At 47.4% G+C, this 18,012-nt stretch overlaps 1 protein-coding gene across 2 annotated transcripts in view; it reads right to left on the reverse strand.

Annotated features, from left to right (window-relative positions):
* The window catches only part of LOC132377659 (sodium- and chloride-dependent creatine transporter 1-like), a 111,614-nt gene that overhangs the window by 82,919 nt on the left and 10,683 nt on the right, over window positions 1–18,012 (reverse strand). For both annotated transcript variants that reach the window (XM_059943865.1, XM_059943864.1), the window contains exon 2: window positions 14,876–15,121. In XM_059943865.1, coding sequence (XP_059799848.1) covers window positions 14,876–15,121 — 246 coding nt within the window. The remainder of the gene's footprint in view (window positions 1–14,875; window positions 15,122–18,012) is intronic.

Here is an 18,012-nt window from a genome sequence, read left to right on the forward strand (position 1 = left end):
GACCTCACCGTCTCCCTCTCCACCACACTCCGACAGGACCTCACCGTCTCCCTCTCCACCACACTCCGACAGGACCTCACCGTCTCCCTCTCCACCACACTCCGACAGGACCTCACCACCACACTCCGACAGGACCTCACCGTCTCCCTCTCCACTGCACCCATCCTCAGCAAATGGTTAACTAGGGACAGAGTGTCCCCTTCAGGACTGATGTGATAGCTTACACGTGGAGCCACAGGACTTAGATGAGGTCTCAAATGAAGTACAAGGACAAAAGGAAGGGAAACTGAATGTCAGTGATGGGGAAGTTGCTGGAGGGGATTCTGAGGGACAACATCCATCTGCATTTGGAAAGGAACAGACTGATCAGGGAGAGGCAGCAAGGCTTTGTGTGGGATCTTGAATCTGACTAAGTTTTGTGAAGAGATGACCTAGAAGGTTGAAAAGGGCAAATCAACATGTTACAACATTGAAGATCACCCCCAAGCCTTCTTTACTCCTTGGAAAACAGAACTACCCTGTCCAGCCTCTCTGTACAACTCAACCCTCCAAGCCTCATCGTAAGCTGTTCCTGCAGCCTTTCTGGCAGTTTAAAAAAAAACATCCACTGGATGAGGGCTTTATAGGCTAAGCCAGCATTGAATTACACATCCCTCATTCTCTACAGAAGGTCATACAGTCAGAAGGACAGAACAGAAGCAGGTCTTTTAATCCATGCCAAAACCATTTAAACTTCCTACTCCCATCGACCTGCACCGGGACCAAAGGCCTCCACAGCCCTACCATCCACGTACCAATCCAGACTTCCCAAATGTTGACATCAAGGTCGCATGCACCATTTGTACTGGCAACTCATTTCACTCTCTCAACTCTGAATGATAGGTTTCCCATTCCCTTAAACTTCTCACCTTTTCACCCTTAAGCCATGACCTCTGGCTGTAGTCCCACCCAACCTTGCTATGAAAACCCTTTGTTTATTTACCTTATCTTTACCCCTCATAATTTGTATACCTGTCAAATTTCCCCTCAGTCTTCTACGTTCTAAAGAGTACAGTCCTAACCTATTCAATCTTTCCTAATAAGTCAGGTCATTCAGACCCAGCAACATCTTGGTAAATTTTTTCTGTACTTTTTCAACCTTATTTACACCTTTCCTGTAGGTAGGCAACGAAAACTACACACATTACTCCAAATTAGGCCCCACTAAAATCTTATACAACATCCCATCTCCATACTCAATACTTAGATTTATGAAGGTCAATGTACCAAATAATTTATGACCCTATCAACCTGTGCTGCCATTTTCAATGAATTATGAACCTATATTCTCAGATCCCTTTGTTCTACCATACTCCTCAGTGCCCTACCGTTCACTGGTAGGACCAACCAGGGTAGGTCATACACAAAGTACAATACCTCACTTTTCTGCATTATATTCCATCTGCCATTTTTCAGCCCACACTGATGCAAATTCCTCTGCAAGCCACGATAGCCTTCCTCACTGTCCACGTCACCCCAAATCTTGATGTCGCCCACAAATTTGCTGATCTAGTTAACCATGTTATCATGCAGATCATTGATATAGATGACAAACAACAGACCCTGCACTGATCCCCATGGCACTCCACTAATCACAGGCCTCCAGAGGGGCAACCCCCTCCTACCACTATGGCCTCTCCTGCAAAGATGATGTCTAATCCCCTTCCTACCTCAACCTGAATGCTGAGCAATTAACCCTTCTTGACCAGCCTTCCAATGTGGACCTCATCAAATTCCTTAAAGTCACATAGACTACATCCACTGCCTTATTTTCATCCACTTTCCACAAGACACACGAGTAGAATTAGGTCATTCTCATCCTTCTAAATTCCAGCGAGTACAAACCCAAAGCCATCAAATGTTCCTTGTATGATAACACTTTCATTATCATCATCCTTGTGAACTTCCTCCGAACTCTCTCCAATGTCAGCACATCTTTTTCTTAAAGGAGGGGCCCAGAACTGTTCGCAATACTCAAGGTGGAGCCTCACCAGTGCCTCATAAAGCCTCAGCATCATATCCGTGCTCTTGTATTCTAGACCTCTTGAAATGAATGCTAACATGGCATTTGCCTTCCTCACCACCGACTCTAACTGCAAGTTAACATTTAGGGGACTCTGCACAAGGACCATGCATTTTCCAACATTGTATGTCATTTGCCACTTTCTTGCCCATTCTCCTAATCTGTAAGCCCTTCTGCATCCTACCTGCCCCTTCAACAATGCCTGCCCCTCCACCAATCTGCATCATCTGCAAACTTGGAAGTTTCCTGGCAACTTCCTTGAAAAACTTCCAAGACTGGCTAGACATGACCTACCATGCACAAAGCCACGTTGACCACCCTTAATTATCCAAATACTTGTATACCCAACCCCTTAGAGTACATTCCAATAAGCTTCTCACAACAAATGTCAGACTCATTGGCCTATAATTCCCTGGTTTCTGCTTAGTGCTTTCCTCAACAGTGGAACAACTTGCCTATCCTCCAGAGATTTAAATATCTCTGCTAGGGCCCCAGCAATTCCTGTACTTCTGTAGGGTCAAAGGGAACACTTTGTCAGTCCCTGGAGTTTTATCCACCCCGATTTGCTTCAGGTTAGCAAATATCTTCTCCTCTAATCTGTAGGTCCCATGAAGCTGATACTGCTTTGCCTCACTTCTATAAACTATTTACTCAGGAGATGGACACAGATGCAAAGAATGCATTTAAGATCTCCCCTTTTTTTTTTGGCTCCACACATGGATGGTCATCCAGAGGACCAATTTTGTACTTTGCTATCTTTTGCTATTTACACATCTGTAGAATCCCTTGGGATTCTCCTTCACCTTGTCTGTTAGAGCAACTTCATGCCTTCTTTTAGCCAAGTGTTCTTGCATTTCTTGTATGCCACAAGCACCCCATTTGTTCCTATCTGTCTATACCTGCAATGCACCTCCTTTTCTCTCTTTACTAGGGCCTTTATCTCTTTGCTACACCCGTTATCTTTAACTTCTATTCTGACAGGTACATGCAAACTTTGTACCCAATTTTGTTTTTGAAGGCCTTGTGGTGACCCAGTTTCTGCGCAGGCTCACAAATAGCCAGCGTGTGAGGAGAGACTTTGGTAATGCACCTCTGATGTCATTTCCGCCTGGAGAGGGCGGGCGCTAGGGATTAAATGCCAGCGCTGCGAAGTTTGAATAAACTAGTCTCGAAATGACTTACTGACTGCGTGTCGTTATCTCTAGCTCTGTATGTAGTACATCGCTACATTGGTGACCCCAACGGTCCAAACGGGATTTGGAGCAAAGATGACCGACTCTTCATCAGTTTCGCTAAAACTGCCGACTTTCTGGACGCTGCGACCACGCGTGTGGTTTAGCCAAGCAGAAGCCCAGTTCCAGATTCGGCAGATATCTTCTGATTCCACGCATTACTATCACGTGGTGAGCGCCCTTGACCAGGAGACAGCCGCCCAGGTTGCGGATTTCATACAGTCACCCCCGGAAGAAGGCAAATATGAAGCATTCAAGGCGCTGCTCATTTGGACCTTTGGCCTCTCACGGCTTGAGCGGGGTGCCTGCCTGCTTCACCTGGATGGTTTGGGAGACAGACTGCCGTCAGCATTGATGAACAAGATGCTGGCCCTGGCTGACGGACACAAGCCCTGCCTCATGTTTGAGCAAGTGTTCCTAGAGCAACTGCCCGAGGACATACATCTGCTGCTGGCCGACACAGATTTCAGCGACCCCCGGAAGGTGGCGGCCTGGGCAGACGTGCTGTGGAAAGCCAAGAGGGAGAGCGTGGCATCCGTCGGTCAGATTACCAGGCCACACGCCCAACAGCAGACCAGACCAGGTCTGGCAGGGGGACACACAGAACAGAGGCAGGAGTGAGGAGGACAGTGAATAGTGGTGTTTCTACCACCAGCGGTGGGGCACAGCAGCCAGCCATTGTCGCCCGCCCTGCAAGGGCCAGGGCCAGCTGCCGCTAATGACAATGGCGGCTGGCCACCAGGACAGCCTCTTGTACATCTGGGACAAACAGTCGGGATGCTGCTTCTTGGTCAACACCGGAGCGGAAATAAGCGTCTTGCCCCCGACGGGGTACGACACCTGCAACAGGAAGCCAGGACCCACCCTGAGGGCCGCAAACGGCAGCACGATACAGACCTATGGCACCTGCACAGTGCGGCTGCAGTTCGGCGCCAGCCGGTTCACGTGGGACTTCCCACTGGCCACGGTGGCCCAACCACTCCTGGGGGCGGACTTCTTGCGAGCTCACAGCTTACCGGTCGACTTGCAAGGGAAAAGACTGGTACATGTCGAGACTTTCCAGATGTTCTCCCATCTATCAGGACAACCGTCTGGCTGGTCTCCAGCAAGTTCACGTGGCACGGACTTTGCAAGCAGGTCAGTGAATGGGCCAGAACGTGCGCGTAGTGCCAAACAGCCAAGGTGCAGCGGCACACTAAAGCCCCACCGCAGCAGTTCGAACCCACCCACTGGAGGTTCGACAACGTTCATGTGGATATCATGGGCCCCCTACCAGTGTCCTGAGGAGTGCAGTACCTCCTAACTATGCTAGATTGGTTCACGAGGTGGCCAGAGGTGGTCCCACTCACTGACACATCTGCCGATTCCTGCGCCCAAGCACTGATTGCAACCTGGGTAGCACGTTTCGGGGTACCGGCCTACATTACCTCCAACAGAGGTCCTGTGGTCGGCTGTGGCCAGTCTGTTGGGGACGCAGCTACACCACACTACTGCCTACCACCCACAGTCGAACGGACTAGTGGAACGCTTCCACCGTCACTTGAAGTCAATAGGCAGTAGGTACAGGAGTAGGCCATTCAGCCCTTCTAGCCAGCACCGCCATTCACTGTGATCATGGCTGATCATACACAATCAGTACCCCATTTCTGCCCTCTCCCCATATCCCTTGACCCCGCTGTCTAACTCTCTCTTGAATGTATCCAGAGACTTGGCCTCCACAACCTTCTGGGGCAGAGCATTCTACATATCCACCACTCTCTGGGTGAAAAAGTTTTTCCACATCTGTTCTAAATGGCCTACCCCTTATTCTTAAACTGTGGCCTCTAGTTCTGGACTCACCCATCAGCGGGAACATGCTTCCTGCCTCCAGTGTGTCCAATCCCTTAATAATCTTATGTTTCAATCAGATCCCCCCTCATCCTTCTAAATTCCAGTGTATACAAGCCCAGTCGCTCCAATCTTTCAACATATGACAGTCCCGCCATTCCGGGAATTAACCTTGTGAACCTACGCTACACTCCCTCAATAGCAAGAATGTCCTTCCTCAAATTTGAAGACCAAAACTGCACACAATACTCCAGGTGGGGTCTCACCAGGGCCCTGTACAGCTGCATAAGGACCTATACTCAATTCCTCTTGTTATAAAAGCCAGCAGGCCATTAGCTTTCTTCACTGCCTGCTGTACCTGCATGCTTGCTTTCATTGACTGATGTACAAGAACACCTAGATCTCGTTGTACTTCCCCTTTTCCTAACTTGATTCCAGTTAGATAGTAATCTGCCTTCCTGTTCTTGCCACCAAAGTGGATAACCTCACATTTATCCACATTAAACTGCATCTGCCATACATTTGCCCACTCACCCAACCTGTCCAAGTCACCCTGCATTCTCATAACATCCTCCTGACATTTCACACTGCCACCCAGCTTTGTGTCATCAGCAAATTTGCTAATGTTACTTTTAATCCCTTCATCTAAATCATTAATGTATATTGTAAACAGCTGCAGTCCCAGCACCGCACCTTGTGGTACCCCACTGGTCACAGCCTGCCATTCTGAAAGGGACCCGTTAATCACTACTCTTTGTTTCCTGTCAGCCAGCCAATTTAAATTTCCTTCAGTTCATCCTTTACCCTAGTTCCTTTGGCCACTATTACATCTGGGAGATTGTTTGTGTCTTCCCTAGTGAAGACAGATCCAAAGTACCTGTTCAACTCATCTACCATTTCCTTGTTCCCCATAATAAATTCACCCGTTTCTGTCTTCAATGGCCCAATTTTGGTCTTAACTATTTTTTTTGCTATGCCCTTTACTTCCCTCGTCAGCCACGGCCACCCCTTACTCCTCTTAGGAATCTTTCTTCCTCTTTGGAATGAACTGATCCTGCACCTTCTGCATTATTCCCAGAAATACCTGCCATTTTTGTTCCACTGTCTTCCCTGCTAGGGTATTGTTCCATTGAACTTTGGCCAGCTCCTCCCTCATAGCTCCATAGTTGCCTTTGTTCAACTGTAATACTGTCGGCTCTCATTGCCCACCTGAGAGGACCTAACTGGGTGGACGAGCTTTCCTGGGTCCTGCTTGGAATTCGCACAGCGCCCAAACAGGATCTGCATGTCCCGTTGGCCAAGTTGGTGTATGGCGCACCCCTGGCCGTCCCAGGAGAGTTCATACCAGCCCCAAGGGGGCAAGAGGAAGAACTCGCAGCAGTCCTGGACAGACTACGCGAAAGGCTTGGCAACCTAGCCCCCGTGCCGACTTCATAGCACGGACGGACCCCGACCCATGTACCCAAAGACCTGCAGAACTGTAAGTTTGTGTTTGTACAAAGGGGTGGACACCGGGCACCGCTACAGTGGACGTTCAAGGTGATCAACAACAGTTTTGGACACTGGGGGGAAAGAGGAGGTTTTCACGGTGGACCGACTCAAACCAGCCCATGTGGACTTGGCGCAGCTGGTCGAGGTTCAGGCACCGTGGCGCAGAGGCAGACCTCCCAAACAGAGGCTGATCCAGACTGTGGACACTGGGGGGGATGTATCGCCGGTTCTGGGGGGGGGGGGGGGGGTTATGTGGCGACCCACTTTCTGCGCAGGCGAACCGGCTCACAAATAGCCAGCGCGCGGGGGGGAGACTTTGGTAATGCACCTCTGACGTCATTTCCGTCTGGAGAGGGCGGGCGCTAGGGATTTAAATGCCAGCGCCACAAAGTTTGAATAAACTAGTCTTGAAACGACTTACCGACTGTGTCGTCTCTAGCTCTGTATGTAGTACATTGCTACAGCCTCCCACTTACACCTTTGCCTGAAAATAGCCTGTCCCAATTGACAATTGCCAGATCTTTCTGATACCATCAAAATAGGCCTTTCTCCAACTGACAACATCAGCCTGTGGACTAGATCTACCCTTTTGTATACTTACTTTGAAACTAATGGCATTGTGGTCACTGGATGCAAAGTGCTCCCCTTGCACTAACTTCTGTCACCTGCCCTGCCTGATAGGGGATCTAGTATTGTACACTCCCATATTGGGACTCCTACGTACTGATGGAGACTTTCCTGACCACATTTGACAACCTGTATCCCATCTAATCTTTTTACAGAATGGGAGTCTCAGTCAATATGTGGAAAGTTAAAATCACCGACTCTAACAACCTTACAATCTCTCCACAAATTTGTTCTTCTAAATTCCACGGATTGTCAGATGACCTTTTTTACACAATGGCATGCAACAGTTTGGGCACCCCTGGTCAAAACTTCTGTTACTGTGAATAGCTAAGAGTAAAAGATAACCTGATTTCCAAAAGGCATAAAATTAAAGTTGACACTTTTTTTATATATATATATTCATAGTTGGGAGGTGAGTTACTCACTGCAGGAGCCTAGGTCTCTGCTTTACTCTTGTGGCTAGTCTAATTCAGTCACATCCTTCCTGTCTTTGTTTAATGCATTGTTTAATCATTCTCAGTCTAGGCTGGGAGAAGTTTGTGAACCTTTGTATTTAATAACTGGTGGAATCTTTTCTAGCAGCAATAATCTGCACCAAATGCTTCCTGTAGCTGCTGATCAGACTTGCACAATTGCGAGGAGGAATTTTTGGATTGTTCCTCCATACAAAAATGTTTCAGTTCATCAATATTTCTAGGATACCATGCATGAACAGCATCTCAATTGGGTTGAGGTCTGGACCTTGACTTGGCTGTTCCAAAACACAGATTTTCTTCTCTTTAAACCATTCTGTTGATTTTCTCTTGTGTTTTGGATCATTATCTTACTGCATCATCCAACTTCTGTTAAACTTCAGATGATGAACTGATAACCTGGCATTCTCCTGTTTAAAAAGTCTTCATACAATTTTGAATTCATCGTTCCCTTAACAATTGCAAGCTGTCTAGCACCTGAGGTAGCAAAGCAGCCTCAAACTATGATGTCCTTTGCACCATGCTTCACTGTTGGGATGAGGTTTTGGTGTTGGTGTGCAACACCTTTTTCCTCCAAACATAGCATTATGCATCTCTGCCAAAAAGTTCAGCTTTTGTCCCATCTGTCCACAGAACATTGTCCCAAAAGCAGTGTGGAACATCCAGGTGGTCTTTTGCAAACTCGAGATGTGCAGCAATGTCTTCTTTTTTTAAAAAAGAGCAGCGGTTTCCTCCATGGTACCCTTCCATTCTTAAGTGTTTTTCTTATAGTGACACATGAGCAGTGATTTTAGCAAGTTCTAGAGATTTCTGCAGGTCTCTCGCTGTTACCCTTGGGTTCATTCTCACCTCCTTCAGCATTGCAAGTTGTGCTCTTGCTCTGATTGTTGCACGAAACCCATTCCTATGGAAAGCAGCAACAGTACCGAGTTTCCTCCATTTTGTAGACAATTTGTCTTACTGTGGACTGATGAACACCTGGGTCAGTAGAAAAGTTTTTGTTCCCTTTTTCGGTTTCATGCATCTCTACAATTCTTTTCAGGTCCTCTAAATGTTGTTCTGATTGAGGCATGGTGCACATAAACAGATCTTTCTTGAAGAGCAGGCTGTCAGTAACCTGACTGTGTGCCTTTTTAAATATAGGGCAGGGCATCTCTATAATCCATGCCTGCAATCTCATCTCATTGATTGTATCATCTGATGCCAAATAGCTTTTGTAAAGTACAACTGTTTGTGTGATATTAGTTTAGGCACATTATGTTTGTCTATTATTGGGATTTAGATGAAGATCAGACCACATTTTATGAGGAATTAGTGTAGAAAACCAAGTAATTGCAAGCTATGCTAACTTTTTCTTGCAACTGTACATACAGACAGTGAGCAGGTAAACACAGGAAGTTTACCCTCTTCCCCTCTCAGCTGGACTCAGGATCCCCACAGGACCTGTTGGAACTCAGTCGCTGGGAGGACCGGGGGGGGGAAGGAATCGTTCACGGATTGATTCTTGACCAGCTGTGAGGTTCATTGCAGTCACCAAGATTACTGAGAATCTTTGTCAGTATTTGCCTGAGCCCCACAATCACCAGTGACTCAGACATTGAGACAAGCAACCATTATGAAAACTGCTCTATCAGCCAAACTCCCACACCTCAGGACGTGTTGAAATGCAAATTATTCGGCAGATATGCCAGCACACTGTGTCTGGCTCCTGGAATCAGCTGCTACCATGTGGGCAGAGGCCGAGTTGTCAACTTGGGGTGCCAGAGCCATGTGCCCAGCAGACGAGTACAGCAACTCCTGATGCTTCACTGCCTACCTACAAGGCCATGAAATAGAGTCTTGCCTCACTGCCTCTTCACAATCACCCAGCCCTCTGCTTTGACCTACACCCACCTCTTTGGCACTAATGCAACTTCAACCTTTCATTCCCAAATAAAACATTGTAGAAGGCAGATAAAATAAAAATAAAATATTGAAACTACTCAGCAGATCAGTCAGCACTCGGAGAGCAACAGTTTCACAGTGCAAACCCACTCCGATTCATACACCATGGAAACAGACCCTGAGGTCCAAATGGTCTATGCCAATTAAGTTGCCTAACTAAGCTGGTCCTATTTGCCCATTTGGCCCAGATCCCTCCCGATCTTTGTACTTGTCCCATGGACCTTTTCAATATTAATGTAGTCAGAATCAGGTTTGTTATCAATGACACATGCCATGTAAGTTGTTCCTCTGCGGCAACGGTACATAAAATATGCAAGTTACAACAAGGAATATTAAAAAAGTTGAAAAAAATGTACCTGCCTCAACCATTTCTAGGTGAAAATCTTGCCTGTCAGGTTCTTATTAAATCTTCTCTCTCAACTAAAACCTCTGCCCTCTGGTTCTTGTTTCCCAGCTCTGGGGAACAGACCGTGTGCAATCACCTTGTAGTTTTACACACCTGTACAAGGTCACTCCCGAGTCTCCTACGCTCCCAAGTCTGTCTAACCTTTCTATAACCTGGTTGCCTAAGACCTGGCAACATCCTTGTCAATCTCCTCTGCACTCTTTCCAGTTTCACGGTACCTTTTTCCCCTTCCCCATTGAAGACTGAACACAATTCTCCAAATGTCCTGCACAACTGCAACACAACGTGCCAACTCCTGGACCGTGTCCTGACTGATAAAGGCCAGTGTACCTGTCATTAGTGTACGGGAGTCAGTGATGATTATGAGAAGGGGCTGTTTCTTTGCCTCTATGACACAGTAGAGAGGAGAGATCTCCCCGCCACATTACAACACAGTATCACCAGGCAGCAGATGTGGAGCAGGTCACTCGCTCGGGGAGGGTCTGAGATCAGCTGAAGGACAAAGCAAGTCAGGTTTCCGCACAGTGTGTTTAACATTTCATTCACTATCTCTTCTCAGCAAGAACCAGCTCACTGTCCTCTCAGCATTTAATTATTCATTCACATCGGCAGGACAGCATGGTGTTCAAATGTACGTGACACAGCTGATTCTGTCGGAGGGAACAGGCACTGCAGCCCACAATATCAGTGCTGACCATGATGCTCATCTAAACAGCCCACCTACAATCATGACCCACGCCCAGAACGTGGCCCGCAGCCAAGCACCCCCTCCCTGGCACATGACCCATGCCCACATCCCCTCCCCCAGCTACTTGCATCCAACTGCTGACACATCTGCTTCTAGCACCACCCCTGTAACTCACTAATCTATAAAAATACAATGTCCCCTGAAATCTCTTAAGCTCTTCTCACCTTAAAGCCAGTCTTTCCTTCCCATAACCTCACCTCTACACCCCCCCCCCCCCACCACCGGCAGCTGTGATGGCCAAGTCTGGGTACATTTAAGTCAGAGGTTGATCAATTCTTGATTAGTCAAGAAATGAATGGTTATGGGGAGAAGACAGGAAATTGGGTCTGAGGGGGAAAATTGATCGCCATGATGAAATGGTGGAGCAGACATGGGCCAAATGGCCTAATTCTGTTCCTACATCAGCATTATGATGAAATCCCTGTTTGCCCCCCCCCCACACCAATCATCCTCCACCTTTTCCTCTCCCCATTCTCCTGACTTCACCCTGCAACCTCTGACACCCTGACTTCAAGAACTTGTCAAACCACCACTTTAAATATACCAAACGACTTGACCTTCACAGGTAATGATTTCCACAGATTCACCACCTTCTGTCTAAATAAATTCCTCCTCAGGGTTCCAATTATCTCCGTCACCATAGAACCATCAGACAGATCCAATCCTTTTCTGGATGTCCCATGACATCCAACATCTCCGTCTTAATACCACCTGCTCCACTTGACCTCCATCCCCTCGCCTGAACCCCAACCTCCCCACCCTTCCATGACAAACGCAGACAAAATGTTTGAGGACTCGAGAGATTCTATGGATGCTGGAAATCCAGAGCAGCACACAAAATGCTGGAGGCACTCAGGTCAGGCAGCATCTACAGACAGATATAAATAGTCGATGCTTCAGGCCAAGACCCTTCATCGGGACCAGAAAGGAAGGGGAAGCCAAAATTAGAGGTGATGGCAGGTGATAGGTGAGACCAAGTGAGGGGAAAGGTGGGATGAAGCAAGAAGCAGGGAGGTGATAGATGGAAGAAGTAAAGGGCTGAAGGAGGAATCTGGTAGGAGAGCAGATCATGGAAGAAAGGGGAGGAGAACTAGATGGAAGCAATGAAGGGGTAGGAGGGGAGCCAGAATAGAGGGGAATTAAAAAAGGGAGAGGGGAGTGAAATGACTGGAAGCTTGAGAACTCAACATTGATGCCATCAGGCTGGAGGCTACCCATATGCAAAATGAGATGTTGCTCCTCTATGACAGCGGTTTCTTCATGACAGTAGGGGAGGCCATGGACTGACATGTCAGAATGGGAACGGGAAGTCAAAATGGGTGGCTACTGGGAAATCCTGCCCGTTGTGGGTGCTCGATGAATTAGCCCCCCAACCTACGTTAGTCAGAAGAGATGCACCATTGAGACACTCATGGAGGACCTGATTCATAGCCCTGGCTTCACACATTAATTATCCTTCAGAATCTCAAGGTGACCAGCTCTCCCCTTGCAGCTGATAAAGGAAGACTTGGGATTCTCTCAGATCTAATGTGCCAAGGACTTCTCACACCAACTACATTCCTCTACAACATTATCCTCCTCCATCCTCTGCTTAGTCTTTCCCCTCAAATCAAATCTACAAAAGTTTCTGTTGGCCAAGGTTCCCGATACAGACAGACACACAACATCCAGCTCCTGCCAGGTGGGGACATCTCTACGTAATGCCATTGATATTAGCCAACAACATCAAGTGTACACAACGAACTGAGGAAGAGACTGTTACGAATGTGCCACAACTCTGAGGGGCTGAAGCGTACAAAGTCACCCCCTCCTTTTTGAGAATCGCAAGATCACTATTAATTCGGGTCTGGGACCCAGGAAATGAGAGAGAATCCACAAGGTTTGGAATGTGTCCTGGCCTCAGCGAAAACAAAACCCCTGATAACGGCTATTGTCTCTTGGAGACGGAGTTGTGTATTGAGTACTGTACTATTCACTGAAGCCCCTCAGGGGATGACCAGAGTGGGCTGGTTGAGGGATTGCATCATCCCAACCTGATTGACATCTGAGACCCCGTGGGTAAGGATAAAAGAGGGTCTGGGGAACAACCTTTTTAGACGCACCAGGAGAAATGCTGGAAAGCCAGTGACAGCGTTTTATAGCGAACGCCGGTGAGGGCCCGTGTGCGTCCTCCCTTGCCAGGGTAGTGGGCTCATCACAGAAGAACGGCTTAGCTAAAGGAGAGGCCACAAGTGACCGGCCACACCAACGGGACTCCCGAAGGATCGAAATCATAAAAAGGAAAGCCGGCAAGTTTCTAAAAATCTCTCTCTCTCTCCACCAAAGACTGCAGCCTGAATGAACTGAGTGACTTTTATATTTCCATCGGACAATACATTATCCCCTAGACAACGATAGAGCTAATTTCTTATTGATTATTATTATACCTGCACTTTTAGATTTAGTATTGACGACGTATATTATCTGTATGGTTGCATTGATATTATTTTTGTGTATTTTTACCAATACTGTTAAAAATAGTATCATCAGACTTCAACGGACCTCTCTATCTTTGCTGGTAAGTGACCCAGTTACGGGGTTCGTAACAAGACTGAGTGGACAGCCAGGGTGGAAATGGATAATACACGTATAGTTCCAAGGCAAACAGAGTAAAGCACAGTTGGGATATCAGATCTAGTTTTCCCTTTCCTACCCACACCATAGTGGTTGGTGGAACACCCTGCTACAGCCAGACACACAAGGGGTATACAGAGACTCAGACACATGAACGATAGAAAAAAGGAGCCCCATGTGTGAGAAAAGGGCTACAGTGATGTTAGAGTAAATTGGCACCTCTATTGCTTTGTAATATGTTCTACGCCCCTTCAGCTGGTCCAGGCTAAGCCAGTCCAATCTGCCCGTGTTCATCCCATATCCCTTCAAACCTTTGTGCGAGGGGAGGGTTAGCTTGATGTTGGAGCAGGTCAAGAGATCATGGAGACACAGCCATTCAGTTCTTGGAATTATCAATTCCATTATATGTGGGCATCCTGAAATCCCTGGAGAATGTGCTTCCTCAAATCATAGCAGTCAGAGTCACAATACTACAGCACAGAAACAGAGCCTTCGGCCCATCTAGCCAGTGCCAAACCATTATTCTGCCTAGCCCTGTCAATAGCACTGGAAACACAGACCCTCCATCCATGTACTTAACCAGACTTCTGAAATGTCTCAATTGAACCCACATCCACCACTTTTGCTGGCAGCTCACTCCACTCTAAGTGAAGAAGTTCCTGCTCAACTTTCTCTGAACATTTCTCATTCATCCTTCACCCACGACCTCAGTTTGAGTCTCACCCAGCTCAGGATAAAGCCTCCATGTACTAACCCCAACTACAGTATACCCCTCAAATTTGTATACTCAAATCCCCCCCCTCATTCTCCTACACTCCAGGGAATGAAGTGCTAACCTATTCAGCCTTTCCCAATAACTCAGGTCCTTAAGTCCTGGCAACGTCCTTGTGAATTTTTGCTGAACTCTTTCAATCTTATTGATACCTTTCCTGTAGGTGGTGACCAGAACTGCACACAGTAAGTTATTTGGAGTAAGCAACTTCACATAACATCCCAAGTCCTTTACTCAGTTGTTGGAATTACGAAGGCCAATGTGCCAAAAGCTTTCTTTATGACCCTGTCTACATGTCTTCAGGGAATTACGGACCGGTATTCCTAGACCCTTTGTTCTACCACACTCCTGCTCTACTGGTCAGCATGCAAGGCCCACCCTGATTTTCCTTCCGAAGTGCAACACTTCACCCTTGTCTGCAATAAATTCCACCTGCCATTTCCGAGGGGAAGTGGGGGAGCTGCTGGGTTTCGACCCAGTGACGGTGAGGAGACCTGGAGGGATCTGTGGATGGTGGTGCCCTAATGCCCACTGCACTGACTCCTGAGGCAAAGTGGACCAGCAAAGAGATCAGAGGCACAACAGAGCCTGGCACCACCTGATGGGACAATGAGCCACTGAGAGATCACACTGAAGCACGGAGGCCTGGAAATACAGCCCTCGTCCCAGGACACACTCACCACCTCCATTCTTGTAGCAGAGGTAGGGAAACCTCCAGATGTTGCCCAGTCCCACAGCAAAGCCTACACAGGACATGATGAAGTCCATCTGACGAGTCCAAGTCTCCCTCTCGACTGCTCCATCTTTCACACAACCATTGTTGATGACGAGAGGGGTCAGCACAGATTTGTCCTCATGCCCAGACTCAGGGTCAGCAACCAGCTCTGCAGTCTCAGCTTCAGGTACACCAGTACAACCGTACCCATCTGTAAAACACAGCCAACACACTCAGATACACTGGGACAGATGTACCCACCTGTAAAAACACACCCAATGTCCTGTATCTTATTCCCAGCACTTGGCCCGGGGGTCCCTGTATCTGGAAACGGGGTGCTGAAGTGTCCTCGTCGCTCATCCTCAGCCCTCGGCCCATGGCCCCATTTCTGGAAATGGTGTGAAGTGTCGTTGTAGCTCATCCCTGGCATCTTGCCCGTGCTCTCCAGTACCTGGATGATTCAGCTGCTCGTGCAGCCACTTACCTGCTTTTGCTTTCATCACTCTCTGGCAGAAGAAATTTTAGCTGCATCACATGTATGTTGAAATAGTGAAGTGTCACGTGCATTAACAACTAACAGGCCGAGGGTATGCTGAGGGCAGCCTTAAAGTGCTGCCAGACAGAGCAGAAATTGAACCCAGGCTTATTTATTAATGGAGATACAGCACAGAACAGACCCTTCGAACCACACCGCAGAGCAAGGCCCAATTTAATCCCAGCCTAATCATAAGTAGTTTACAGAACCAGTTAACCAGTACGTCTTCGGACCATGGGAGGAAACCCGCACTGTCATAGGGACAACATACAAACTCCTTACAGTCTATGGTGGTAGCTGTGATAGTGTTACACTACTGTGCCAACAAAATCCAAAACCTACAGAGGGACCCGGGGGAGGATCTCTTTCACCTAGAGTGGTGAGACCTGGAATACACTGACAGTGGTGGGAACAGGGACATTGATTGTGCAAGCAGTGTCCGAACACTTGGACCTTCTAGACAGAGGGACATTACCACCATCAGGGAGTAGATACAGAAGCTGAAGGACACTCAGTGTTTGAGTTCAGAGTTGTGGTGTAATGTTGCAGCTCTACAGGCTAGACCACACTTGGAATATTGTATTCAGATTTGGTTACCTCATTATAGGAAGGATGATGTGGTAGTTTTAGAGGGGGCAGAAATTTACCAGGATGCTGACTGGATTCAAGAGCATGTCTTTCAAGGATAGGTTGAGCGAGTAGCGCTTTTCTCTTTGGAGAAACTTTAAGAATCTCTCAGAGAGGCACATAGATGATAGAAAAAATGGAGGGTTCTGGAGGAAGGAAGAGTTGGATTGACCAAGAGTAGGTTAAAAGATCACCACAACATTGTGAGCTGTAATGTTTGAGGTTCTTATCCAAGAACAGCTTCATCAACCCCCCCCCCCCCACCAGATTTATTCAAGATTGTTTAACGTCTTTCCTGTACACAAGTGTAAAAGGGAACAAAATAATTGTTACCCCAGATCCGATGCGGACCAAAAAAACCCCACAAGGAACAATAATAAAGAACATAATAAATACAAATATGTAACAGGCGTAGATTGATTGTACATTCATAAAGTGAAGCTAGGCACAGCAATGTCTGTACACAAGGTGACTGACAGGAAATGACAAGTTTCAAGGTGGTAGGTTAATGGCTGGAGATGTTATATCAGCCTTACTGCTTAGGGAAAGTCAATGAGTCTATTCTTCTTGTACACAATGTTTTTATCTTGTAATCTACAGTACTGCAGCCACAAACAGACTTCACATCATTCTAGACAGTGATAATAACCCATTTCTGAAGAGCAGCTGAGTCACCAGATACAGAGGGCCATGAGGAAAGCGCCCTGTCTCTGTGCTTTGATTTGATGATCATGACCACCAGTGCCTGACCCACCACTGCCCCTACCACAGATGTTGGAGCAGCAGCAACCTGAAGCAGAGATGTTTGTCATTCACAACCCAAGCTGTCCTGTGCCTCCTCACAATTGCAGCCAAACTTCACCTCCCCAGTCACTGACCTTTCCAACCATGAAGTATGCATCCTTCGCAAGCATTGATGAAAAGTGTTCCTAACCTACAACTGGTGCTCCACACAGATCCCTCCCATTGTCTCTAGTCAGACTGACTCCTTGTGTGCATTTGCACTTATAAAACAAGCTCCAATCCTACAGGTGCCATTGCAGAGTGTTGCATCGGCCACTACGCTGCTGGACTGTGCCGACCCTACGTTTGGTTCTACTTCAAGAGGGCCAATCCGCTGTGCTGGCTAACGCCTCATTCTCTCCAGCCCACTTATCACTGGCACTAGCTTGGCTTAAGAGGTTAGCTACATCATGGGCACTAGCCTTCTCAGCGTGGAGGGTGCTCCAAAAGGCTAAGACTCAAAAAGGCAGCGCCTGCCAAGACCTTTCATCAGGATTGAAAAGGAAGGGGGAGGAAGGTGGTGGTGGGGAGAGAGGAAGAAAAACAAGTTCAATGGTGAGAGGTAAAGCCAGGTGAGGGAGAAGGTGAGGTGAAGTGAGAAGCCGGGAAGTGATAAAGAGTGATGGAATCTGACAGGAGGGGAGAGTGGACCATTGGGGGGGGGGGGGGGCGGGGAGAGAAAAAAGGGAAGGGGAAGAAAAAAAAATTACTGGAAGTTGGAGAAATCAGATGTGAAGTTAACCTCTCCTTACAGCACACACCCTGTAATCCAGACAGCATGCTGCTGAACTCCTTCCGCACCCTTTGCAACAGGGGATTATAAAAATACAAGCACTGTGAGAATGGGCATTTACTCTGCCCAGTCAGCTGCCCCAAGGCCATGGCAAAGTGTACACTGGAGTTTCACAACGCACAGAGCAGGATGGTGAACCTGCCCATCCTTCCCTTCCATTCTCTGAATTAACTGGATTTACCAGTTACATAACTCAGAAACATTTTCACAGAGGAGATAAGATCAGTAAAAACTTCTAAAACAGTTTAACTGTTCATGGTGAGGATTGCACCTCACTCATCCTGGGTAGCTCTGCACAACATTGTGGGCTGCAGGGTCTGTTCCCCAACAACATGACAGGCAACACATCCAGAGGAATATCCTG

The sequence above is a fragment of the Hypanus sabinus genome, chromosome 19 (assembly GCF_030144855.1).
Source record: "Hypanus sabinus isolate sHypSab1 chromosome 19, sHypSab1.hap1, whole genome shotgun sequence".
NCBI lineage: Eukaryota > Metazoa > Chordata > Chondrichthyes > Myliobatiformes > Dasyatidae > Hypanus > Hypanus sabinus.